The 25831-nt window shown below is 63.7% G+C and overlaps 2 protein-coding genes across 2 annotated transcripts; one reads left to right on the top strand and one right to left on the bottom strand.

The window, feature by feature from the left end:
• The first annotated feature begins 119 nt into the window (after positions 1 to 119).
• Positions 120 to 25732, top strand: BOP1 (BOP1 ribosomal biogenesis factor). The gene is made up of 16 exons (XM_032416120.1): positions 120 to 215; positions 1512 to 1712; positions 12240 to 12320; positions 22812 to 22966; positions 23048 to 23165; positions 23242 to 23343; positions 23414 to 23626; positions 23701 to 23862; positions 23949 to 24029; positions 24110 to 24179; positions 24275 to 24407; positions 24490 to 24670; positions 24751 to 25039; positions 25144 to 25228; positions 25306 to 25413; positions 25501 to 25732. Exons 1-16 carry the CDS (start codon positions 120 to 122, stop codon positions 25652 to 25654), a joined length of 2229 nt encoding a protein of 742 aa, XP_032272011.1. The 3' UTR covers positions 25655 to 25732.
• SCX (scleraxis bHLH transcription factor) lies at positions 18865 to 21224 on the bottom strand. The gene is made up of 2 exons (XM_032415615.1): positions 20652 to 21224; positions 18865 to 19701 (listed from the first exon to the last, which is right to left on the bottom strand). Exons 1-2 carry the CDS (start codon positions 21222 to 21224, stop codon positions 19663 to 19665), a joined length of 612 nt encoding a protein of 203 aa, XP_032271506.1. The 3' UTR covers positions 18865 to 19662.
• Positions 25733 to 25831: the final 99 nt, after the last annotated feature.

Genomic DNA, 25831 nt, shown 5'->3' with positions numbered 1-25831 from the left:
CACCAATCGGGCCGGGAAGGGCGGGACGGGCCGCGCCCCCTGACCCCGCAGGCCCCGCCCCATTCCCACGCGGCCTGCGCTGCCGGAAGTGGCGGCGCGGTCGGGACCGGCCGGGTAGCATGGCGGGCGCGCGGGGCGCGGGGCGTGCAGCGGCGACGGGGGCGCGGCCCGGGAAGCGGCCGCGGGGGCCGGAGCCGGAGCGGGAGCCGGAGGAGGTGACGGGGGAGCGGGTCCGAGCGGCGGGGTCGGGCGGCGGGGCCCGGGGCCGCACGTGGTGGCTCGTCGGCCCACCGCGAGGCCACCAGCGCACGGCGGGCCTGGGAATGTGAGGAAGAGGGGTCGCCTGTCCTGTGCGGCCTTGGCAGGGAGCACCCCTTGCGCAGGGGCGGCTGCAGGGGGAGGCGGAGTAGGGAGAGGTGGGCAGGAGAGGTGGCGTCCTGTGCGGCAGCCCTGAGACCCTTTGGATTGTGCATCCTACCGTCGCGCAGATCTGCGCTCGCAGCCCCAGTGAATGTGTACATATTTACGCGCTGGGGCACGTCAGGCATCTTCTGCAAGTGGAGGAAGATAGGAGATTGAACGAACCCAGGGCTTACCGCCTGGGACGTGTTTTAAGTGGACGGGCGGCCACGCCGGCGGTGGATGTCAGTCCGTCCGGGCTGTGGGAGGTCCTGGCAGCACGTGCGGCTCAGCGCCTCTCCGCGGACTCTCCTTCGTGCGGTTCGCCTGCGGGCCGGCAGCTCTGCACAAAGTGCAGGCTGCCCAACTGGGTGAGAGAGTTGTAAACTATTGAAAAACAGTGAAATCCAGGATTCCGTACTCAGAAGTTTCCTAGAAGTCTACAATTTCTTGTTCGTTTTTAAAAGGCGATGACGGGGTTCACCCGCTGTGCATCGTGTCCTGTAGAGATAGGGGTGAGATGGTATCTGGTAAGCGGGGCTCTGCTCAGAAAAAGCTGGGGCCCTACCCGAGGAGGGGATGAGTGGGTACATACTTGTTTTTAAGTCAGATTTGTATCATTTTTGTCACTGCCCACCTTTACAATTTACTGATCAACTGTTGGTCTCAATCTAGTTGGATACGGAGGCTTCTCTTTCAGAGAGAAAAGCCCCTCCATGGTCCTGTACCTCTGCGGGCCCCAGCTTCTGCCCCAGTGCCCTCATAGCTCTGGAGTTTGCCAGCGTGGGATGTGGAGGATGGAGAGCCTGGGTTGGAAATGTGATGGGAACTGAACTCTAAGAAAGAGATGTTGTCCTTGAAAAGCCCTTCCCTCGTGAGATGCAAGAAATTCAGTGTCCCTTCCGAGGGCAGGTGGCCATCCTGTCAGTGGAGGTGGACAGTGAGGAAGGTTCTGCCCAGGTTGGGTGGATGGTTTTGGTGGAGGTAGAAGCTTGTGACCTGAGGGCTTTGGCCTTGGAGGCTGACCACACAGAGCCGTGGGTCATCAGGGTGCCTGTGGGGTGGTGGGTGGCCTGGGGGTGTGGCCGTCATCAACACTGTGCTCCTTGCAGCCTTCTCTCGCCTGTGCTCCTGCTCCCAGCCTCCAGGATGGCAGTGATTCTGGCCTGTCTGAAAGCGAGGAGAGTGTGTTCTCAGGCCTGGAAGATTCCGGCAGCGACAGTAGTGAAGATGACCCAGCCGAGAGAGAGGATGGGGTCAGCAGTGATGAGGGCCCCGGCGGAATGGAGAAGACCACTGGGCAGCAGGTGCAGGTGGGTGAGCGAGGAGCCTGCCAGTAGGCTCTCCTCTCTAGATGAAGATGGCCAGGAAAGAAAGTGACTGCCAGGTCTTAGGCTCTCTGGGGGGCTGTCCCCACACTGCTTTCTCCCAAGTTTCCTGGGGAACCCCAAGGCCCACATCCTTCCTCTGATGCACCTGTGGGCACATTTGGGGCCAAGTGGAACACTTGGTTAGAGCTGGAGTGCTCTGAGCTCTTGGGGGTTGTTTTTCAACCACAGTTATGTGCTCTGTTCTCAGGAACTCCAAAAATCCACATGCCTGGGCCTCTTCAGGTGATTCTGATGTCACCTCTCCATGGAACTCAGCCCACTTTCAGTTGTACGCTGGGTTTCTTGGGGGCAAAGCCTGAGGTGGGGATTCATGTGCAAGGGACTGCCTGGTGGGGAGCTCACAGGACACACAGGGAGCCACCCAAACACCTGAGCCTGATTCCAGGGAGCCTGGCTGGGTGAGGCTTTGGCCTTGTACCTGTCCCTGTGATGATGGGGAAGGGTGCACTTCCCCCTTAAGTGAGAAAAATGAGAGAAAAGCTTAATTTAACTAAGATACAGTATTTGCTCTTTGGAATGTTTTATTTATTTATCTATTAAAAGATTTTATTTGACAGAGAGAGGGAGAGAGACAGCGAGAGAGGGAACACAAGCAGTGGGAGTGGGAAAGGGAGAAGCAGGCTTCCCAAGGAGCAGGGAGCCCGACGTGGGGCTCGATCCCAGGACCCTGGGATCATGACCTGAGCCGAAGGCTCACCTGAGCCACCTGGGCCACCTGGGCACCCCTAGAATGTTTTAGAAAGTAGTTCATAACTATTTGTATTTCCAATGGGTCTGGTGTTCTGAAGGTTATGACCTTGAGTCATACAGAAATCTAGTCCCATAATAGAAACCAAAAAGCCATGCTTGTTTGATGAGTTTCCTAGGAAGAAAGAATTTAAAGTCAGATTTAAACCTTTTTTTTCTTTTTTTAAGATTATTTATTTGAGAAAGAGCAGGGGAGAGGAGCAGAGGGAGAAGCAGACTCCCTGCAGAGCAGGGAGCCCTATGCAGGACTTGATCCCAGGACCCTGGGACCACGACCCAAGCCGAAGGCAGACACTTAACTAACTGAGCCACCCAGGTACCGAGATTTAAACCTCCTACCCATTCAAGCGTTAGTCATAATGCCGGTGTGCATAGAGAGATGATGTGCGAATTGTATTGACTGTGGTTTGTAGGATGATGGGCAACTGAACTGTTTTTCCTCCTTTTTTTTAACTTTTTAAAATTACAAAATGTACCTTCCTTGACAAAAATTAAATCTTTCATCAACACTACTCAGTAAAGAGTGGAAGTTCTTCCTCAAGACCAATGCTCCAATTGGTGACCACCGCTAATAATCATCTTTCCACGTCATTTCTCCTTTTACAATTAAGGATCCACACATTTCTTTCTTTATTTATTTTTAAGTAGGCTCCACGGGGCACCTGGGTGGCTCAGTCGGTGAAGCATCTGCCTTCGGCTCAGGTCATGATCCCGGGGTCCTGGGATCGAGTCCTGCATCGGGCTCCCTGCTCAGCGGGAAGCCTGCTTCTCCCTCTGCCGTGCCCCCTGCTTGTGCTCGCTTGCTCTCTCTCTCTGACAAATAAAATCTTTAAATAAATAAATTAATTAAATAAAATAAAATAAATAAAGTAGGCTCCATGCCCAGCATGGAGCCCGAGGCAGAGCTTAAACTCATGAATGTGAGATCAAGACTTGAACCAAGATCGAGAGTCACTTAACGACTGAGCCACCCAGGAGCCCCTAATTTTTTTTATTTTAAAAAGGGGTTTTTGGGCGCCTGGGTGGCTCAGATGGTTGAGCATCTGCCTTCGGCTCGGGTCGTGATCTCGGGGTCCTGGGATCGGGTCCCGCATCGGGCTCCCTGCTCCTTGGGAGCCTGCTTCTCCCTCTGCTTCTCTCTCTCTCTCTCTCTGTCTCTCATGAATAAATGAATAAAATCTTAAAAAAAAAAAAAAAAAGAATGGGAACTAATCCTTTGTGGAAAACCCAACTATACCTTTAAAAAAAAAAGGGGGGGGGTTATCCTTTTTTAGAAATAAAATTTTAAAAATAATTTTTGAATTAATTTTTTATAGAGAGAGAGAGTGTGAGCGTGTATGTGCCCGTGAGCATGTACGTGCACCTGAGCAGGAGGGGCAGAGAGAGACTCTTAAGCAGTTTCCCTGCTGAGCGTGGAGCCCGATAAGGGGCTTGATCCCATGACCCTGAGATCACGGCCTGAGCCGAATTCAGGAGTTGGATGCTCAACCAACTGAGTCACCTAGGTGCCCCTAAAAATAATTTTTAAAAATTAAATCACTTTTGGGGCACCTGGCTGACTCGGTAGGTAAAGCATGCGACTCTTGATCTCTGGGTCATGAGTTCAAGCCCCGTGTTGGGCATGGAGCCTACTTAAAAAAAGTTGAAATAACTTTTTAAATAAAAATGTTCTATTTGTGGTGCCTGGGTGTCTCTGTCAGTTAAGCATCCGGCTCTTGATTTTGGTTCAGGTCGTGATCTCAGGGTCATGGGGGCGAGCCCTCTGCTGGGTGTGGAGCCTGCTTGAGAGTCTCTCCCTCTCCCTCTGCCCCTCCCCCACTTAAAAAATTTCTTTTTTTTTTTTTAAGATTTTATTTATTTATTTGACAGAGAGATAGCGAGAGCGGGAACACAAGCAGGGGGAGTGGGAGAGGGAGAAGCAGGCTTCCCGCCGAGCAGGGAGCCCGATGCGGGGCTCGATTCCAGAACCCTGGGATCACGACCTGAGCCGAAGGCAGACGCTTAACGACTGAGCCACCCAGGCGCCCCTTTAAAAAATTTCTACTTAAATTCTCTAAACTAGGTAACGTGTGCAAGTATTTCAAGTGGCTGGCGCGTGGAGTCTGGTGGAGGGGCACCGTTGTGGGCGTGGCCACGCTCCCTCTGCGCGGCTGGGCCGGTGCTCGTCGCCTGGGCTCTCCGTCAGGTGCCTGTGCCCGTGGAGCTGTGTGTTCTCTGCAAGGCCACCTTCTCGGGTCTGCTTGCTGGTGCATTCAGCGGGGACTGAAGCCCTCCCTTCTCCAGCCTTCAGTCCAGGGAAGCCGGCTCTGGCCACCTGGATGGGACCAGTTCTCAGAGGGGGTGAGGCTGTCTCTGGCTTGAAGCCAGGACCACGGCCCCCCGTGTGCGCTGTGCTGGGGCAGCCTCAGTGCGTCAGGCCCCTCAGCTCCTCCCGTTTCACGCCCAGGCTCTGAGCCCTGTCTCCTGTGGGTCATCGTGGACGTGAGCCCCACAAGTCATGAGGGGTTCTGAGTTCCGCACACCACCCTGGGCTGCCACCGCAGGATCCTGCCCTGCTTGGGTGTTCACGTCTCTGGCTTTATTGTGCTTTAACTGAGGGGTACAGGTGGCCCTGTTGGAGTATTTTGTGTTCTAAAGCACGGTTGTCATTTTACTAGGGTTGAATTTCTCTAGGCCAAGAGAGAGGATTGAGGTGGAGGGAGGGTGTTCTCAGTCCTTAGTGGAAATCTCCCCATCTCTCCTTTTTTCCACCTGTTCCCCCACAGCCATCACACTCCTCCATTTGGTTGAGCTGGCTCCCCATTCCACCTCTTGTGCTCACACTCACTCTTTGGAGCGGTCTTAGGGGAGCTACTTCTGCAAGAGGAAGTGCTAACTTCCCAGGGACCCACTTTGGCTTCTGTGGCCACAGAAAATGCCCAGCTACTCTTCCTCCCATTCCTGTGCCTCCTTTCTGGGGCCTGGTTCTTACCAGGCCGCTGACCGGCACCACGCTATGGGGCTTTCCCCTAACTTCTCGGCCACTATGTGCTCCTGCCACTCTTCCTTCCGCATTCTGTCCACCTTAACCTGTGTCAAGGCTTCCACCACTTCCAAGGATGGGCGAGCCACCCCCCACTCCCAGCCACCCTGCTGCACGCGCCCGAAGGGCACCCCGCCTCCCCGTGGGGCTTTGTGCTGACATCAGGGACATGGCCTGAGGCCGAGGCCAGCAGGGAGAGGTGCTGCTCACGGTCCAGCTCTGCGGACTGGAGTGGGATGCACCCGGCCCAGGCACTCCAGTCAGCTGACTGACCTCTACAAGACGGAGCTGGAGGGTTTGCCTTCCTGTTCTGGGAGGAACGGGGCTGATAAGTCATTGTCAGGGGACCCTGCCCCACAAGTCATGGGTTCCAGGTACGTCTGCCACAGGCCATCCCAGACTGGCTGTGAATATCCTGCTGAAGTCATCCAGGGATGAGAATGGATGGCCGGGTGATCACTGGCACGTTCTGGGGGGACTGCCCTGAGTCTCCACCTTCCTTTCCCATGGGGAGGGATGGGGTTACGTGGCCCAGGTGCTCAGGGTCGCCCCAGGGAGACATGGCCCGCTTTGGTGCCAGGCTGCCCTGGGCACCACTGTATGTGAGCTCCTCCTCCTCCACTTCCTCTTGGGTCTTTGGACGCGATTCAGACATGTCCACCGCTTTCTTTTTAAGGGTTGTGTGGGATTACGTGACAAGCATCGCAGGACACAACAGGGTGATCACTGGGGAGCTCGTGAGGGTCGTCCCTCCCACTGTCCTGCCTCCTGCCCCTGCGTAAGGATGAGGACTGTGCCTGGGTCTGTCTAGGGTGTTCTTTGCACATCCAGGCTTCCGTTTGTGCCGTGCCTGCCTGCTTCCTAACTTCTGTCTTCTGCTCTTCCCTCTGGCTCTGAGGGCTGTCCTCACCACTTGGTGTCCGCGGTGCGTGGGGGCCGCCCCGGCGGTGGGCAGTGCTGCCGGAGTCCCGTGGCGTATGCTTGTTCTCACATGTGCAAGCACTTCTTGGGATGCGTTCCCAGAAGCATCTCTGGGTCAAAGGCCAGAGCATTTTTAGTGGAAGGGAAGTGCCACTTAGCACTCGTGACAGCCGCCTCAGTCACCTATTTCCCGTACCTGCCGAGACCACGTGTGCTTAAGAGTCTTTCTTTTTCCTACTTTGACACATGGAAGATGTGGTCTCTTGTTGCTTTATGGCATTTTCTTACATTACATTATAAAGGGGCATCTTTTCTTGTCTTTCTGTGAGGACTGTTTGAGCTGTATTGAGAACGCCCAAAACGGGAAGTTTTCGTTGCTGTCGTGTCTCAAAGGTCGGGCTTGGCAGGCTGCGCTTCATTCCCCTTCGCGTGGGTCAGAGAAGGCCACGTGGACCCTTGGCGTGTGCCGCTTCTGAACTTGGGCCTCTCTGCCCAGCTGGGCCTGCAACCCCCTCCCCGCTCCCTGCTCCCCACTCCCGGGGGCTCTAGCTCAAGGCTGGAGTGGACCCCAGGAAGTGCCCCCAAGCCCTCTCCCAGGGGGCCAGTGGGTCCTTATGGGGAAGGAGTATAAGGAAGGAATAGCTGTCTCCGTCAGTTCTTTTCTTTTTAATCTCTCGTCCTAGAACTTTCTCCTAATCCCCTTTGTTCCCTGACCCTCAGTTTCCTTCCCCTGATCTCAGAAGTTTCTTTGGTCGGCGTCCCTTGGTGGGAGCAGCTGTGCATTTGCCCGGCCCGCACGTAGGGGGTCAGGACCACCAGGGTCCTTTCCGTTCCGCTGGGCTGAGGTCTCCCGTCTGTGGCGCCAGGGGCCATTTTGTCTCTCCTTGTCTCCCTTATCTGTTGTCACGTAACCGAGTAGCCCCATGCTTAGCGGCGGGACAGTAACTCGTGTTCTCACTGGTTCTAGGAGTCAGGGACGCAGGCGGGCTGATTTACTTTCAGGGTGCTGGCAGGGGCTGGAGGAGCTCAAGGGAGGAAGCGCACTGTATTTGGGGGGCTGGTAGGTGCTCGGGAGGGTGGGGCCGTGGGGTCCCCATCTTCCTCCACGGAGGTCTTGTCTCGGGGCTCAGGGCATTTGCAGGGAGGTCCGTGGCCGCAGGCTGCTCGCAACCGGCAGATTTGCTTGTTTTGATGCATGTAGTTTTGGGCGCGGGGTACTGCTGTGCTTCTCCGCTGGAGAGACTTCTCGTGCCCGCTTACTCCATTTGCCTCCACTTAGGGCGCCCACCCCTGTCTCCGGGTCCTCTCAGGACTGGCTGCCCGCTCACTTGTCCTGGTGCTCCACAACCTTGTTGACCTGAGTCCCTGTCTACCAGGCTGGTCTCCTGGGGCACACTTTGCGGCCCCTGCCCCTCACACTGTGCCCCAGCCCCAGAGCCCTCTGCACACACCTCCCCGAAGGAGGCTGGAGAGGAGCCGTGCCCCCCCCACGCTGCGCTGCCGGAGCCCCTCCTGCCTTCACCCTCAGGCAGCGGTGGGGGGGGAATCGACCTTAGGCTCCCCCATCCCAGCACACCCACCTGTGCTTCCCGCTCACCAGGGCCTCTCAGTGGGCAGGAGGGTCCTCACTTCCCTGCATCCTCCGATGGGCCCAGGCCGCGGTGGTGCTGCCCACACTGGGGTCCAGGCGTGGGCACTGGTGGGGTGTGATGTGGGTGCTGTGGCTTGTGGGGTGCCGCAAGGCGGGCACCCCCAGGTAGTCTCACCAGCTGGTTAACAGAGCTCACCTCAGCTGGGAAGTGCCTGGGGACCACCGGGAGAGCTAAGGACATGAGCCAGTGGCCGGGGTGGGATTGGTTCCCATGGGGGGAGGCAGGCAGCCGTTCCACAATCCATCCCAATGCCTTGAGCATCAGACAGCCGTTTTACAGCACTCTCATTTCTGGGGATCAGTGTTCAGGCAGGGTGAGGTGGTGTCATGTCTGGGGTGACCCACAGCTGCCTTCAGCTGGGTCCGCCTGAGAATTAGGCTGCGCACTCGGAACACGTCACCGTTTCCTGTGCCCCTGCAGGGTTCTGCTCTAGGACAGTCCTCACTCATCACACCTCGTGTTTTGGGGCTCAGGTGAGGGTCCTAAGGAAGAACAGCTGGGGTCTCTTTACTCATCTGTCCAGGCTGCGACATGGTTGGCACTTGCTGGGCTTGTCCTCGTCCAGAGGGCTCAGGCCCCAGAGCACAGCTGCAGACTCCGAGTTCCCACGTCGTCGGTCTGGGCTGCGTTCCCTGGACAGGCGAGCCTGCCAGGAACCCACCCGGACTGGGGGGGCTATGGCCTCTGCCCTCGATGGGAGGAGAGCCATGGTTTGAAACAGCAACAGTCTGGGGCATCCAGGTGGTTCAGTCGCTCAAGTGTCCCAACTCTGTCTTGGCTCAGGTCATGATCTCAGGGTCGTGAGATGGAGCCCGACATTGGGCTCCGCACTGTTCAGACTCTGTGTAAGACTCTCTTTCCCGGGGCGCTGGGGGGCTCAGCCGGTGAAGCGTCTGCCTTCTGCTCAGGTGATGATCTCAGGGGCCTGGGATCCAGCCCCGCATCGGGCTCCCTGCTCAGTCTGCTTCTCCCTCTGCCTCTGCCCCACATGCATGTGCGCGCACTCTCTCTCTCTCTCTATTCCCCCCTCCCTTCCTCTGCCCCTCCCTCATATCACACGTGCGTGCGCTCTCTCTCTCTCTCTCAAATAAAGAAATATTTAAGGGTTTTATTTATTTGACAGAGAGCAAGAGAGAGACTACGAGCTGGGGGGGAAGAGGGAGAAGCAGGCTCCCCTCTGAGCAGGGAGCCCGATGCGGGGCTCCATCCCAGGACCCTGGGATCATGACCTGAGCCGAAGGCAGATGCTTCACTGACTGAGCCCCCCAGGTGCCCTCAAATAAAGAAATTTAAAAGAAAATAATGAAACAGCCACATTCTCGCCACTGTGTACAAAATGCCCCCCCCACCTTATCCTATTGCCACGCCCAGCGCGAGCGGCTCGTGTGAATCAGGCCTGGAGCTGGTGCGAGTCATGGGCCTCGTCCCCACACAGCCATTTGCAGTGGTGGCGTCGAGTCCCGTTAAACTCATCTGTTGTAAATGCGGAGGCGGGGAGCACAGAGTAGTCTCTGGTGTAAGCAGCCGTTTCCTTGTGCGGGGCGGGCTCGGGCTCCCGGCCCTCCTGCGAGTCATGTGCCTTCTCCCTCAGGAACGAGGGGGAGTTTCACTTTGTGTTGCCCCTGGTCTTTTCAGGCCCAGCGGTGTATACCCTTTAGAAACTGTGCGTGTCTGCTCAGTATCCGTCTGCGTCTCTTGTCAGATGAGCCGCGTGCGCAGAGCTCGCTCATACCTGCCGTTCGGGGTCCCGGGCTCCCCGAGGAGGCTTAGCAGCACTGCCGGCCGCCCTGCGGGGTCTGCGGCAGGCCGGTAGCCCTGTGGACCCTCAGTCGTGCTCATTCGTGTGTTTGTGCTACACCCCAGATCCCCGAGAACGCACGTTACCCGCCGCAGTCTGGATTTGACCTTTGCTCCCAGGTGTCGGGGACGCACACAAGCCTGGCGCACCTCCCGCGGACCTTCAGGGCGTGGGGGCCGCTGTTCCCCTGCTGTCCTCTGCGTCTCTCACCCCACAGGAAGGCCATGCAGGGAGCCGAGTTCCTGCCTGGCCGCCCTCGTCTGCGTCACTGCGGGGGCTGTCGGGGTCCCGCTTGTGTGAGAAGCTGGAGGAGCCGAGCTGTCACGTGCCAGGTGGCGGTGGGGTGTGGCTGGGCTGGGTCTGATGCTGGCCGCCAGGGGGTCCCTAGCAGTTGCCATGCCATCGAGGCAGAGCCCCCTGGGGGCCCCTGCTTTGGTCCTCATGGTGTTGATTATGGTCTTGGGGTGGGCAGAGAAACAAGATGTGTTCCCCTTGTGTGTTTCACGTCCTGTTTAAATGCCCAGTGCCCAACCACGGCCAAGTGTGTCCACAGGTGTCGTGTCCACAGGTGTCGTGTCCACAGGTGTCGTGTCCACAGGTGTGCGCCGCTCCCTGAGCCTCCCCTGGTTCCCGCAGCCGCGCGTGCCCGCGCTCTGCTGCCCCCTGGCGGCCACCGTGTCCCCTGCAGCGGCACTTCTGGAGGGAGACCAAGGAGGGCCGGGGGGCCAGCTCTTTTGTGTGGGGACTTGCAGCCCCTCTGCTGGGGGGCCCCCTTGTCGGGGGGCCTGCCTGTCTCTGGCTCCTTGCGCCTGCACGCTGTCCCCGGGGGCCGGCCACACCCAGCACGGGGCGACGTGGGGTGTACTGGAGGACGAGGGGCCGTGACACTTCCTGTTGGGACCCCGTGACCGTGGCCCGAGGCACAGGCGGCGTGGGACTCTCCGGAGCTCAGTGCTGGTGGAGAGCGTCGGGTGGGCTGGTGCCGTGGGCAGCTGCGGAGTCTGGCCGGAGGACGGCACCGTGGATCTGCCGGCCCTGGCCCGGCCTCAGGGGCACTTGCTGAGGAGACTTGTTGCCTGGCCCTGGGCCTGGGGCAGGTGTGTCCACTGGTCACTGCTGTGGGCAAGGATGGAGGAGAGCTTGGAGCCCTGGTCGGAGCCCTGGTCGGGCTCACCCTCCTTGCCCCCCACTGCGCCCTGCACCCATCGGGCTGTGCTGACCCACTTTCAGCGGGCAGGGCTCCCACAGTGCGTGCAGCATGGGGAGCGGGGGTGGGGGAGACATGGAAACCGAATCCCGCCGTGTTCCTGGCCTGGAAAAAAACTTAGTCTCCCACCCTCCTTATACTGAGGGAAAAAACAGGCGAGAGGAAGAGCCACCTCACAGGCCTCTGGCTCCTGCCCGGTCAGGGGAGTGGGGCTCTGGCGGGGGCGCCTCGCTCAGGGGCCCCTGCTCCCGAGTACTTTACTGCGCCCGGGAGTGAGAGGTGGGGCTGTTTTCCCCATCAGTCCCGGTTCCGGTACACCCGATTCCCCCACCCTGTGAGGGAAGAATCTGTTTTCCAGGTTAGGGTGTGAATGTTCGGGGGCACCCACTCCCTGACCTGGTGGGTTGGGGTTGGCCTGGGGGCTGTGTCCTCCCGGCATTCTGTAGGTTAGGGGTGCCTCTCTGGGCCCTTGGCCGACTGGGCTGACGCCGAGGCCTCCTGGGGAGAGGGTCCTGCCACCGTGGCTGACAGCAGGTGCCACACGCCCTCGTCCAGACGGCCCGGCCCAGGTGTGGGCCCTGCCCTGCCCTTCCTTGCTGCCACCAAGTGGCCACCCCCACTTTGCTCCCCGACCCTGGGCTCTCCTAGGCCTGGCAGGGCTGGGTATGGGCCGTTGGGCCAGGAGCCCTGCAGCCGGTTTTTTCGTTAGACGGTGCGGGGGCGGCTGGGCCCTCAGCTGGTGGCTTCCTTGCTGAGTTCCTGTTCCCATCTGGTACAGGTGTCAGCCCTTCCCTGGGGTCCTTCCTCAGAGCTAGCACACGGCGATGAATCTGGCCCTTGACAGAGGACCTCGGGTGGGGCCCAGGAGGCCCACGGAGACCTGGGGTGTCACTGGTCTTGTCTTAAGGCCCAGGGCCAGGTTGGAGCTGCTTAGAGATTGGGGGCGGCGGGAAGCTTGGCCTCAGCACCGGCAGGACGGACAGTTTGTTCTTCCCGAGCCGCCACCATCAAGGAGGGGGCAGGGGACTGCGGGCGTGGGCTCTGGCCGAGGTCAGAGGGCGTCAGTGTCCTGGCATAACCGTTGTCCCCTTCTCTCTTACAGGCTGGGAGCCCTTCCCCAAGGACAGAGGTGGCGAGAGTGCAGGGCTGTGAAGAGTATGCGGAGGACAGCTCTGACGAGGAGGTGGGGCTGGGCTTGCTCTCCCACGAGGGGTGGGGGGCGCCTTCCCCAGCCGGGCTCTGCTGCCCTGGGTGCAGAGGAGTCAGGCCGCCGTGAGGGGCCGCGCTCGTGGTCCGGAAGGGCAATTTCGGGGTTGGGATACATGTCTGCTGGACTGTGTGTCATTGCTCGGGAGTGAAGTGGGGTGGACGTGACATGGTGAACCCCCGCGCGTGTCTGTGGGACGTCCGGCTGATACTGGGGTCCCTTGTGCTCTCGGTGGGCACGGAGAGGCTGGGACAGAGCTGGCTTCCGTACGCCTGCTGGCCTGTGCTGGGCCCCCGGGGTGACAGGCCCGAGCAGCGTCGCCTGGCAGCCTCGTGCGGGAGGTGGGTGGCCTCTGTGTGATCTGTCCCTTCCCTCCCTGGTGTCCTCGAGGTGTGGACTGATGTGGGCCCCAGTGAATCCCAGGTGTCCCCTCAAGTTTAGGGTCTGAAGGGACAAGCATGGTGGTGAGCCAGGAGTGCCCCATCTGGCATCCAGACGCCCCGGTGTGTGGGCCAGAGGCCGTGTCTCTGCTACCTGGGCCTGCCTGCTTTGGGAGGGCTGGAAGCTGAGGAGCTCTGAGCCCCGAGGTGGCTGTCTCCTCCTGCCTGTCCCCTCCCAGGTGTGTCCCAGTCACTGGCAGGGCTGTGGCCCCCGCGCTGTGGTGCGCGCCCAGGTGCCTCCTTGGGCCGCGGGCCTCGGGGCTGGGGGAGAACGGCCGCGTTGGTGCGGGCCTCGCAGGGACGGCCGTCCTCCAGAGTTCTTCCTGCCGCCTGTCGGGGGCTGTCCCGGGGCCTGGGGAGGCACGCGCCCCCTCCCCTGTTCGGCCTCCGCCCCCATGCTCACGCTCTCTTGGCAGGGGCTGCAGGAGCCTTGGCTGCCCGCCCGATCTGGTCTCTGTGCGTTCAGAGAACAGAGACAAAACAAAATAAATTGGTTTCCTGGCCGGAGCAGCGGGCGCACACGGTGAGGGGGGGCCAGCGCAGTGCGGCTCCCTGCCTGTCTCCCCCTTCCCAGGGGCTCTGGCTGTCGGCAGCCACATCCTGTCGGCTACTTTTTTATATTTGGTATTTTGAGAAATCGATGATGGTTGTAAATGGAGTGCAGAGGCGGGGGAGGGGCCTGGGCCTGCCCACAGGGAGGCGCTCCTCCCGGCCGCCCGGCCTGGCCTGGAGCCGCAGTGGGGGCTGCGGGGGCCGCTTCCTCTGGCAATGACTATCCCATATGTCCAAGTGACAGGAGGGGGCCCTGGTGCCCGCCTTCCCGAGCTTCTGCCAGCACAGCCGGCCCGCGGCCCGAGGGGGCTCATCTTTCAGGAGCTCGCCAGGCCGACAGATGCTTCCCTGCCCTGAGCAGCACGTGTGCCTGGGGTGATCGGGGGCACGTGGGCACCGGTTTCTTCCACCCTGACGTCGTGGGTGTCTTTGCAATCCAAGCAAAGTGCGCTGGGCTTTGGGGAAGAGGCCCCAGGGCCCGGGCGGCAAGTGGCCCCACTGGGTACCTGGTGTGGAGCGTGGGGCTCGGAGGCCGGTGTGCCCCGTGGCTTGCCGTGGTTTTTTTGGAACCTGTGAGGGCCCACAGTCTGGGGACACCTGCGGTGTCAGGGCAGAGTCCGTTCTCCCAGCAGCGTCCTTGGGAGTGGCCAGCGGCGTCTGGACCCCACGTAAGGCCCTGGCCAGCAGCAGAGGTGTCCTGACAGGGTTGGTGCTCCTGGGAGACACAACCTTCATGGACGCTGCGGCGTGGAGGCCTGAGGGCGGGGTGGAAGTGCCACCTAGCCTCCCTTCCCCTGGACCCTGCCCTGCCCACTCCCTGGGTCTGGATCTGAGGCCTGAGCTGGGGGATGCTGGGGCTTCTGGACCCTCTGACTGCTGGCCTCTGCTGGGCCTGGCTTTGGGGAACCCCCCACCCCAGACGTTGACTGATGAGTGACATTCTACCTCCGTGGATATTCTGAGCCCTGTTCCCATACATTTGCCCTCCTCAGTCCCCAAATTCACATCCCAAGCTGCACTGGGGCCCAAGTCCCCTGGATGTGCTGCTGGGTCTGGCGGGGGTCCTGAGCGGGGGGAGCCCTGAGCAGCCGCAGGCTGTGTCCACCCCACTCCTCTCCCACGGCACCGGCACCTCACAGACGTGATCTCATCCAGCCTCCGGACCCCGGGGAGGTGGGGCGGGGTGGGGAGAGGGGGCTGGCAGCCCTCGCAGCCTCCGGCCCCTCTTTGTTTCAAGCAGCTGGGAGAAACTGAGGCTGGCAGGAGGTGAGAGGTGAGGGGTGGCTCTGAACTCTGGCCACAGGCTGGAGGCATCTGCCCCCGTCATGCGCGTCCCTGAGCCCCCGGCCTGACACCCGCCCGCCCCCTGCGGGACCTCCGCTGGGGGTAGGGCCTCGCGCTAACTGGGGATCCCGCAGGGACGGGCCCAGGCCTGTCTGTGTGCAGAGCCCGCGATCCCCTCTGCTCTCTCGCCAAACGGCCGTTAATGGCTTCTCCCAGCTACTGAACCGGCAGCTGCCTCCAGCGCTGGCGGCCTCCCGCTCCTCCCGGGGCCGCCGCCCCGCCCATCCTGGCCGCCCGCGCACCCAGAGCGCTTGCGTCAGCGGGAGCCTGTCGGCTCAGGTTTCGGGCTGTTTGTGGAGAGCGCCCGGCGCTCAGCCTGCTCGTGTCGGCCCTCCACCCCCACAGCCAGCCTGCGAGTCTGTCCCTTCCCACTGGTCTGACCCACGGCCTTGCAGGTGGCCGCGGGGCGCCGTGGGCGTGACGCCTGTGACCGCAGAGTGCCCCTCGGTGCCGCTGTGGGGCTCCACCTCTGAGCCAGGCCTGCGGCGCTTGGGGCAGGAGGCATGCCCTCCTCCTGCCAGTGCTGCACCCCCGCCCTGTGCTGGCCTGGGGCTTCTCCCTAGTCGGGAGAGAGGGCTCCCCCTGGGGAGGGCAGGGTGGGGGTCAGTGGGGGGGTGCAGTGGTGGAAGCAGCTGTCCCGTATAAGGGGCGTCGCGCGCGTTCTGGGACAGAGCAGGGTCTCTTGGTGCTGGAGCACGTGGGTGGTGAGGCCCTAGCTTGCTTCGTGTGCCCACTTGGAGCGTTTCCTTGGCAGTAGGACCCCAGCCACGCAGGGCGGTGGGAGAGTGCTGGGACAGGGGCCTCCTGAGGGAGGAGGGTTTGCCCTGGGGCTGGAGGTGTGGCTGGTAGTCGGGGCAAGTTCTGTAGGAAGGTGGGTGAGGGGACTGCAGAGCGGGCTGGGGACGGGGCCACTGGCAGGGGCTGCGGTGAGTCCTCCAGAGTGAGATTCTGGAGCACTGGGGATGGGGACGGGGGCAGGTGTGGAGAGCTGGGGCCAGGCCCAACTCAAGCAGCAGCAGCTCTGTGTTTGAAGTGTGGGTCTCAGAACAGGGCTCTTCCACTCCGCAGGGGGGCCATGAGCCTGTGCCCGCACCCAGGACTGCAGAGTCAGGGGACCCCCACGGTGGGTGGGGGCCAGGGATCTGAGGGCCTGGGAGCTAGGGCAGCCTCGGTGCACCCTCCCCTTCCCATGGACCCCATGGAGGGTGGACTTGCTACCTCCAAGCCGTGGAGGGATTGGTGGGGGGGCCAAGCAGTGGTCTCAGAGGGGTCCTGGGCCAGCACACATGGGAGGCTCCGCTGGGCCTGGCTGGCGGCACTTCCGAGAGGGATGGACAGAGGGAGGTGGTGGTGTCTGGGCCGGCTGCCGCAGAGGTGTCCTGCTATCTGAGTCAGCAAGTGGAAATGGCGGTCTGATGGAGGAGGTTTGGGAAGGCGGCTCCGAGCTCCCCACTTGGTCCCCCTGGCCCATCCAGCTGGTCCATGGCCTCTGCTTTTGGCCCGGGCTCCTGCTGGAGTCTCCTCACCGGGCTTTGGCCTGTGAGGCAGGAAGAGGCCGAGTAGGACCTGGCTTTCTCCCCTTTGGTCCGTGAACCAGGACTCATCCTGCTGGAACCTTCTTTGGGTTCAGATGCAGCAGGTGAGCCTGGGGCATATGGCCCAGCCTCCCCCTGCCCAGTCCTGTGACAGAGATTAAACACGGTGGAGGATCGAGGAGAGGCTGAGGCTCAGGAAGGCTGAGTGGCGCTCGGAGACAGGCGGGAGCTTCGTGCAGGGGGCTGAGCGAACACTGCCGGCATTGTAATCGGAGAGGGGCAAGGGAAAAGAGAGAGCCTGAGCGAGGGCGGCTGACCCCACGCTCCCAGGGGACAGGTGGGAGAGGCAGAACGAGGAGAGAGTGAAGGATTCCAGAGGTGGGCCGGCTTCCTCCCTCGCAGACAGACACGGGAGGGAGGTGGGCAGCGGGCCAGCGCCGTACCTGCAGTTCCAATCTGCGGTCCTGACAGCTGCAGCCACTTTGGGGAGGGGGAGGGGAGGGGCTCATCGAGAGCGGAAAAATCCCAGCCGACACATCAGCCAGTTGTTGCTTGCTGCTTGTGTCCGGTGCAGTCTGGGGGGTGGGGGACCCCTGCTGGCCCCATCCCAGAGGCTTGTCCTTGGGGCAGAGTGGCCCCCCAGGAGAGCATGGGGGGTGTCTGTGTCCTCAGCCTGCGCCTCCAAGCTCAGCGCCTGACCTGGAGGGGTCGGGGGGTGCTTGCCCCCACAGGGTCACATGTGCTTCCTGGCAGCCCACAGGTGCTGAGCAGGGTGGGGGCCGGCTGGCCTGCGGGCTCGGGCCTGGTGATGAATCATGTGGTGCCGCCGGCAGCTCATTCCCCAGGCCGGGGACAGGGAGCTGACAGCCGGGGCCCATCAGAGTGTTTCCAGCCCAGCTTGGCCCACAGAGGCGGCGGCGGCTGGCCCAGGGCGCGGGCCCGGCCCCTCCTTTCCAGCTGCCTCTGGGGTGTACACACGGGGGAGCCCTGGGTCTTTGTCCCTCCTGGTGGAAGGCAAGGCCAGCATTCTGGGAAGGAAGCGGGGCCTGCAGTGGGCAGGGAGCACCTGCCACCCCCAGCCCAGCGGCTGTGAGGAGCCGAGTGGACTCAAGTGGGGCCGCCGGGCTCGGGCCAGCCCGCCACCCCCAGTCTGGTTTGAATTTCTGGAGCAGTGGAGGGTGACGGAGTGCTCCTCCCCCGCCCCCTCCGCTCCCTCCTGTTGGCTGGCGGGCCAGGCCCTCACCGCGCCGTCCTGCTACCGAGCAGCTCAGGGAGCACCGGGCCCTCTGCCCAGGCCTGAGTCGGCCAAGCTGCAGCCACTGTTGGGAGTCACAGGCCCGGCAGCGGAGAACTTGGCCCGTGCACACCGTGCCCCGATGGGCTGGGTCCCGGGGGTCCTCTCCCACCAGCCTCCCAGACTGGCAGCATGCCCTGCAGGGGTCTCCTGACACCCCCTCAGTCCTGGGGCTCCAGGGGCTGTCCCTTCCTCTGCACTCCCCTCTGGCCTCATGCCGGACGTGCTCCCCGTTCTGTCTCCTGCCGCATTGCTCCGTGACCACAAGGTCGGTGCCCCCTCGGGTGCTCGTCATCTGGGGGGGCTTCGTAAGGGAGGTTTGCGTCCCCCCCCAGGCTCAGCTGTGGAAATGTGGCTACAGTAGGTGAGGGGCAGGTGGGCCGCGGACCCTCCCCATAGAACGTCACCCCGTAACCAGTGAGGCAGGGGAGGCAGGCACAGAGGCCCTGGGGTGCACCTGCCTCCCCCGGACACCTCCCCCAGGGCCTTCCTCAGCCCCCATCTGGACCCCACGTCTCCGGGCAGGCGGGCGGGGCGGGGTCTTGCCCTCTCCCTCCTCCTCCTGGCCAGCTGTAGGCTCCTGCAGGATTAGGGAAAGGAAATTTGGGGTTGGGTTTCTTTCTGAATGGAACCTGCCGTGGCGTCTTTTTATCCTGTTATATTTCTATCACGTTGGACACAGCCCCCCCTCTGGCCCTTAATGGCTCTGGCTTTGAGAGTTTCCTCCAAAATTACACCACCGCTTCCTGCTTCGCAGTTCCCCGGAGCCCCTCTGTGCAGAGGAGGGGGGCAGCTCTGGCCCTGCCCTGTTGGGGTGCCCACGTGGGCCTCAGCACCTGGCCTCTCCCTGGGGGCCCAGGAGGGTGTCAGTGGGGGCCCTGGAGCCTGTGCTGAGGGCTGGGGGGGGCCCAGGGCCAGCACCTGGCGCCCTTGGCCATTCCCTACCCGGTCTGGCCGGAAGTCAGGCTGCTGGCCTGCCTGACCAGCAGGGGGTGTGTGCGGGGGTGGGGAGGTGGCTCACAGAGGGCCACCCCCTGCCTTTCTTCTGTGCTGTGCCAGCCGAGCTCAAGCCGCTAAACCGTAATTGTCACCTGCAGGATTTTAATGGTCAGCCAGCTGTGCAGAGCTTGGGGCGGGGGCCTGAAATTGCCCTCCTCACGAGCAGGTGGGGCCTTTGGAGGAGCTGGGTGGGGCCGAGCGGTCGGCAGCCAGGGTCCCCTCCTTCCCGTGTGAGCACTGCTGCAGGCGGCTGAGCGCAGGGCCGGGGGGCAGGGGTCGTGGAGCTCCTCTCCTCTTACAGCTCGTAGGGGTGGGGGGGCCAGGGCACCCCAGCAGGGGTGGGACCCATAGCCCTTTTGGGGGCCCAGGGGTGAATGCAGGTGGCTGCCATCTGGCCTGGACCCTTAGGCCCACCCAGGCTTGGGCAGCGCCCCTCACTCCGCCTCCCCCAAGCGTCTGCTTCTTGGGTCTCTGGGCAAAGGCGGACGCCCCGAGGCTTGGCGTGATGGTGCTGTGAGCTCTGCCCTCCTCACCCCTTCAGGGACGCCTGGGTGCCGGGCAGGCCCTTGGAGAGGAGACCGGACTGGCCGGTCCCCTGCTGCGTGGCAGTGGGCTCCCTCTGTCCTTTCCTGTCCCTCACCGGTCTCCTTCAGCCCCTCAGGCCAGGAGGAGGTGCCGCACTCTGCCTCAGGCCTGGGAGGGGTGGCCCAGCCCCTGGAGGGTGGAGGCCTTCCCCGAGAAGTGGTGCCTCTGGCCCAGGGAGCACCGAAGGTGGGAGCAGTGAGCTCTCCGAGAGCACCATGAGGGCTGGGCTCAGGCTGGATTCTGAACCGTTCAAGAGAACTGTGTGCTTCCACGGTTGGACGATACTGTTTTGTTTTTAATTATACAAAGTTTCCAGACTTTATATTATCATATCAAAGACACAAGATGCCAGCACGTAGTGACCAGAAGAAAACCCAGGTAGGAAGCCAGCACAGAAGGTTCCGGTGGGCCTGGGCCCGTTGGGCCAGTGCAGAGTCCTGCACACTTGTCTGTCCGTCGGCCCCACTGTAGCCGGAGGCAGGGCTGGCTTGCTGGGCGCCCTCACAGGAGGCCTGTGCCCGAGTCAGGTCCACGGGGGCTCTCTGTGGATAGCCCAGCGGCGTCCACCTCTAGCTCCGAATCGTAGTCTTTCTGTCTCGGTCCTTGCTCTGCAGAGGGGAGGGGCAGTGTCAGGGCCTGGCCACAGACCCAGCGCCAGCCCGCGCCTCGGGCCTTCCCCACTGGGTGCTGTCAGGTGGCGGGTGCTGAAAGCACCCCCTTCCACGCTCACCCCGGCTTCCCCATGCAGTTTGGGGAGGAGAGTACACTGCTGCACAGCCGAAATTGTAAAATTAAATTTCCCAGATGTTCAGGCCCCAGGAGCTCACGCGTGCTGTCTGGAGAGGAAATGGGGATCGGGAAAAGCCGCGCCGCATTTTCTCCCTGCTCACCCTGCTTTTCCGGTGCCACCAAGCACGGCAGGGGCTGTAAATCACAGCCGGCCAGCGCTCCCGCAACGTGGCCCTCTCCCCCAGCCCCCACATCTCCCGCCAGCCTCCTGTCTGCAGAGCTCACAGCCGCCCGGGGGTCTGAGTGGGCAGCCCTGGGGGCTTGGGCCAGGGCCACGGGAGGGCTAGCAGGTGCCCAATAGGCCTGGGGTCGGTGGCAGGGGCTTTGACAGGGCAAACAGATGGGGGGTGGGGTGGCGGGGGAGTCCCCTTCCTTTGGGGACAGGGTTGGGGGGCCAGAGTTTCTTGAACCAATCCTGGTCTGGTCCCCCAGCCTCTTCCAGTTTGGTGTCTTCCCTGCTTCCCAGACTCCCACGTAGCCCTGGCTGGCTCTGTTTGGTCCCCATGGGCACCTGTGTCCCTGGGGACTCGAGGGGAGAAGGCCCAGGGAAGGCCCAGCCCTGCCTGCTCCCGCTGGGCCTTCTTATGCTCCTCCCCTCCTGGACCCCTGGGCGCACTGGATCCCAGGTGCTGCTGGTGGGGGGGGTTGCTCTGCCGGCCTCTGGCCCCGTTCTCTGCCCAGCAGGTGTGGGTGGCTGGGGTGGTATGGAGGCAGAGGCCGCCACATCGTCCTCGCCTCTTTCCGTGGATGCCCCGTGGGCGACACTCACCAACTTTCTCTGGTTGCTGAGGCAGAAGGTACAGATCTGTTTGGGCTGGGCGTTCTCGCCGTCGCGGGTGGGGGGCGGCGGGGGCGGCGGCGGGGGGCTGCCCGGGCGCGCCGCGTGGAAGAAGGCAGGCCCCGAGTGGCACGGCTGCCCGTCGCCGCAGGCCTCGCCCACCAGCAGCACGTTGCCCAGGTGCGAGATGTAGCTGGAGGCCAGGCGCAGCGTCTCGATCTTGGAGAGCTTGCGGTCGGCCGGCTCCGTGGGGATGAGCGTGCGCAGGGCCGTGAAGGCCGTGTTCACGCTGTTGGTGCGGTCCCGCTCGCGCGCGTTCGCTGTGTGCCGCTGCCGGGGCTCTCGGCCCGGCCGCCCACCGGGCCCCGGGGCGCCGCCCCCCGCCCGCCTGCCCCCGGCCCGCCTCCGGGTGCCCTGGAGGCCGCAGCGCGCTGCGTGCACGCGGCAGGGCTTCTCGTCGGAGCCCGAACTCTCACTGCCGCGGTCCTCGTCCTCCGACAGCGGGCTCACCTCGGGGTACAGGTAGCGGCCGGGCGGCGCCGAGCGCAGCATGGCGAAGGACATGGGGCCGGCGGGCGCGCCGTCAGCTCCGCCTTGCACAGCGCATGCCGCCAGCCGCGCGGCCGCCCGGGGGCCGGGGAGGCGCGGGTCTCGGGGGCCCGCGGTGGCGGCTGCGGCGCCGCGCGCACGTGTGCGTCCCGGGCTGGAGAGGGGCCGCGGGCCGGGCCTTTATAGTGGCGGCGGCCCCTCCCCCGCGCCGGCCCGCCCTCCTCCCCGCCTCCCAGCCCCCGGAGGCCGCACAGAGCAGGGGCCCTCGTCCCTCTGCCTTCTCGCGCCACGCCGAAGGAGCCTGCCGCATCTCGCTGTCTCTGGGGGCTGTGGGGAAGTGGGAATCCGCTCTGGGGGGTACCGGGGCGGTGCAGCCCTCTCCCTCTAACTCCGCAGGGGGCAGGAGGGTCAAGTGGGACCCGTGACCCAGGCAGGTCTTCTCCCCCTGCCTGAGCAAGTTAACTCAGATGCCCTGGCGCTGGTGCCGGGCCACACCCTGTTTGTCTCCCTCTCTCCCTCTCCTGTGTACACTTGGGCCTTTTGTGCCAGGCAGAGTGCGGAGGGGCACAGAGCCCAGGGGGCTGGAGTTCACCCCACCGTCCCAGGCTGCCCCCCACCGCGAGTTGTGCGTGGGCTCCCCGGGTGGCGCAGCCTCCTGGAGTCAGTCTACCCTCCAGCCCTGGCCCACGCTGCGCTCTCTGCCTGAGACCCTGCTCCGGGGCAGCCTCCCCATCCCCTTGTTGCATGCTCCAGGGCCTGTCCAGTTCAGGGGTGGCCCCCCACTCATGTGCAGAGAAGGAAGGGCAGGGGCACAGGGGGTGTCCCCGAAGGATGGGCCTGCTGGGAGTATGAAAGTTGGCAGGACTGGGGCAGGCAGGTGCAGATGGGCAGAGCCCAGGGGGTCCTGTGCTCCTGCAAGGGGCCCTCGGGCTCCCCGCTGTGCGCAGTCTCATCTGGGCCCCTCCCCCTGTGGCCACTGTTCAGGAAGCGGCCGCCTGGGCAGCAGTCTCTGTGCTGGGCGGAGGGAGGGTGGTGGCTGGCCGGGGCCTCGACCAGGAATGTGTGTCCAGGAATGTGGCTGTTCTGGGGTGGGGGGCAGGACCAGGGAGGGCTGAGGGGGGTCCTCGAATGCCTGCAGGGCAGAACGCAGCGGCTTCTACCTCCCCTTGGAGTGGGTTGGCGGGGTCTTCTCTGAGTCCCTGCCTGTGGCTACCCATTTTTGCCTAAGGCCCCCACCAGGGGAGGGAGCCCATGGGCGATGAGGTCACCCTTGTCTGTGGCTGCCCAGAGTCCTGGCCAAGGAATCCAGGGGGGAGGCTCTGGGGTTGGCACCACTTCAGTGGAAAATGTGAAGGTGCAGCTCCGGCGCCTCTGGGGCCAGTTGTTGGGGGGTGGGGGGGGGGGACAGCACCAGCCGCCGTGCCACGTCACACCCCAGGGAGAGGGCATGTCTCGGTGCCCGGGGCCCGTCCCACCAGCCTCGAGGCCCATCCCTTTGCTCTCGCTGGTTCCCCCCGCCCTTGCCTGTGACTCTTGGGGAGCGTGGAAGGAGGGGTGGGCATGGGGGGTGCCTGATGCTGACACGCTGGCTTGCTGCCCCAGGACATCCGGAACACGGTGGGCAATGTGCCCCTGGAGTGGTACGATGACTTCCCCCACGTGGGCTATGATCTGGATGGCAGGCGCATCTACAAGCCCCTGCGGACCCGTGACGAGCTGGACCAGTTTCTGGACAAGATGGACAACCCTGATTACTGGTAAGCAGGCTGGGATGGGGCCAGTGGGGGCGGGGCGGGGGGGGCTTCGAGCTTGCCTCTGATGGGCGGCCGGCCCCCCAGGCGCACGGTGCAGGACCGGATGACAGGGCATGATGTGCGGCTGACCGACGAGCAGGTGGCCCTGGTGCGGCGGCTGCAGCGGGGCCAGTTTGGGGACGGGAGCTTCGATCCGTACGAGGTAGGTGGCAGCAGCTCGCCCTGGGTGTGGGGGTCAGCTGCAGGGTCCTGGCCCTCACGTCTGCTTGTGCCCCCAGCCGGCTGTGGACTTCTTCAGCGGGGACCTGATGATCCACCCAGTGACCAACCGACCTGCCGACAAGCGCAGCTTCATCCCGTCCCTGGTGGAGAAGGAGAAGGTAGGTGCCATCTGCGGTCCGGAGTTCGCTCCCGCGTCCCCACGCGCACTGACCTGCCCTGTCCTTGCAGGTCTCTCGCATGGTGCACGCCATCAAGATGGGCTGGATCCAGCCTCACCGGCCCCGGGACCGCACCCCTAGCTTCTACGACCTCTGGGCGCGGGAGGACCCTGACGCGGTGCTGGGCCGGCACAAGATGCACGTGCCCGCGCCCAAGCTGGCCCTGCCCGGCCATGCGGAGTCCTACAACCCGCCTCCCGAGTACCTGCCCAGTGAAGAGGAGGTGGGCCTTGCACTGCGGCGGGGTCTGGGCCCCCGTGGCTGGCCCCGCGCCCCAGCTCACCCCTGTCCCCGCAGCGACTGGCGTGGCAGCAGCAGGAGCCGGGCGAGAGGAAGCTCAACTTCTTGCCGCACAAGTTCCCCAGCCTGCGGGCCGTGCCCGCGTACGGCCGCTTCATCCAGGAGCGTTTCGAGCGCTGCCTCGACCTCTATCTGTGCCCGCGGCAGCGCAAGATGAGGGTGTGTGTGGGGGGGGATGCAGTGCGCCGGGGGGGGGGTTGCGCACAGGACATGGGGCGGGGTGACCTCGTGCTCACCTGTCCCAGGTGAATGTGGACCCTGAAGACCTCATCCCGAAACTGCCCCGGCCGCGGGACTTGCAGCCTTTCCCCACGTGCCAGGCCCTGGTAAGCAGGTGGGGGGGAACCCCTGGTCGGGGGGGAGCCTCTGGGTGGGGGTCTGTCGCCTCAGTGCCTCTCTTCCGTAGGTCTACAGGGGCCACAGTGACCTTGTCCGTTGCCTTAGTGTCTCCCCGGATGGCCAGTGGCTGGCTTCAGGTGAGCCTGGGGGGGGGCATTCCCAGCTTGGGTGGGGGGCTGCTGGGCCGGGGGGGCGCCCCGCAGCTGGTGAGGGCCTTGTTTGCTGCTTCCAGGCTCCGACGATGGCTCGGTGCGGCTCTGGGAGGTGGCCACTGCCCGCTGCATGAGGACCGTGCCCGTGGGGGGTGTGGTGAGGAGCGTTGCCTGGAACCCTCACCCCACCGTGTGCCTGGTGGCCGTGGCGGTGTAAGTGGGCAGCCCGGGGGGGGGCTGGGGACCACGGGCGCAGACCTGAGCCTGAGGGCCTGTGTGTCACCCCGGCCCGCAGAGAGGACTCGGTGCTGCTACTGAACCCGGGCCTGGGGGACCGGCTGGTGGTGAGCGGCACGGACCAGCTGCTGAGTGCCTTTGTCCCGCCCGAGGAGCCCGCGGTGCAGCCCGCCCGCTGGCTGGAGGCCTCGGAGGACGAGCGCCAGGGGGGCCTGAGGCTGCGCATCTGCCACGGGAAGGTGTGGGGGCCGCTGGGGGTGTGGGTTAGGATGGACAGGGGCAGGGGAGGGCCCAGCTAAGCCAGTGTTGCTTCCTGCAGCCGGTGACACAGGTGACCTGGCACGGGCGTGGGGACTACATGGCCGTGGTGCTGGCCGCCGCGGGCCACACGCAGGTGCTGATCCACCAGCTGAGCCGGCACCGCAGCCAGAGCCCCTTCCGCCGTAGCCACGGACAGGTGCAGCGCGTGGCCTTCCACCCCCTGCGACCCTTCCTGCTGGTGGCTTCCCAGCGCGGCATCCGCCTTTACCACCTGCTGCGCCAGGAGCTCACCAAGAAGCTAAGACCGAACTGCAAGTGGGTGTCCAGCCTGGCGGTGCACCCCGCAGGTGAGGGCGGGTGGGGGCAGGGGAGCGTGCGCCCCGCAGGTGAGGGCGGGCGGGGGCAGGGGAGCGTGCGCCCCGCAGGTCCCCACCACCCCGTCTGCCCCCAGGGGACAATGTCATCTGCGGCAGCTATGACAGCAAGCTCGTGTGGTTCGACCTGGACCTTTCCTGTGAGCCGTACAGGGTGCTGAGGTGAGTGGCGGGGGGGTGCGGGTGCCGGCGGGACCTCCCCTGCCCTCCCCTGCCCTCACCCAGCCCCTGCCCTACAGACACCACAAGAAGGCCCTCAGGGCCGTGGCCTTCCACCCCCGGTACCCGCTGTTCGCATCCGGCTCCGACGACGGGAGCATCATCGTCTGCCATGGGATGGTGTACAAGTGAGTGCTGAGCCCCGTGCGCCCTGCCCAGCTGGGGGTCCGCCCCCCGCCCCCCGCCCTGAGCCCCTCTGCTCCCCTCCCCCACAGTGACCTGCTGCAGAACCCGCTGCTGGTGCCGGTGAAGGTGCTGCGGGGACACGTGCTGACCCGAGACCTGGGGGTCCTGGACGTGGCCTTCCACCCCACCCAGCCGTGGGTCTTCTCCTCGGGGGCCGACGGCACCGTCCGCCTCTTCACCTAGGCCGCCCGGTGTCCGCCGGGGGGGGGGGGGGGCGCACGCGTGCTCAGGACCCTCAATACAGGTGTTCCCCGCCGACTGCTGGTGTGACCTTGATTCGGGGTTCCTGACCAGCGGCCCTACCACAGCGTGGGGCCTTCCTAAACGGGGTGCAGGGGCTCCCGGCTGCCCTGCCCCCCA

Source organism: Phoca vitulina, unplaced genomic scaffold (genome assembly GCF_004348235.1).
Source record: "Phoca vitulina isolate PV1807 unplaced genomic scaffold, GSC_HSeal_1.0 scaffold18, whole genome shotgun sequence".
Lineage (NCBI taxonomy): Eukaryota > Metazoa > Chordata > Mammalia > Carnivora > Phocidae > Phoca > Phoca vitulina.
Note: the sequence above shows the minus strand (reverse complement) of the source record. Positions and strands in the feature narration are given on the sequence as shown.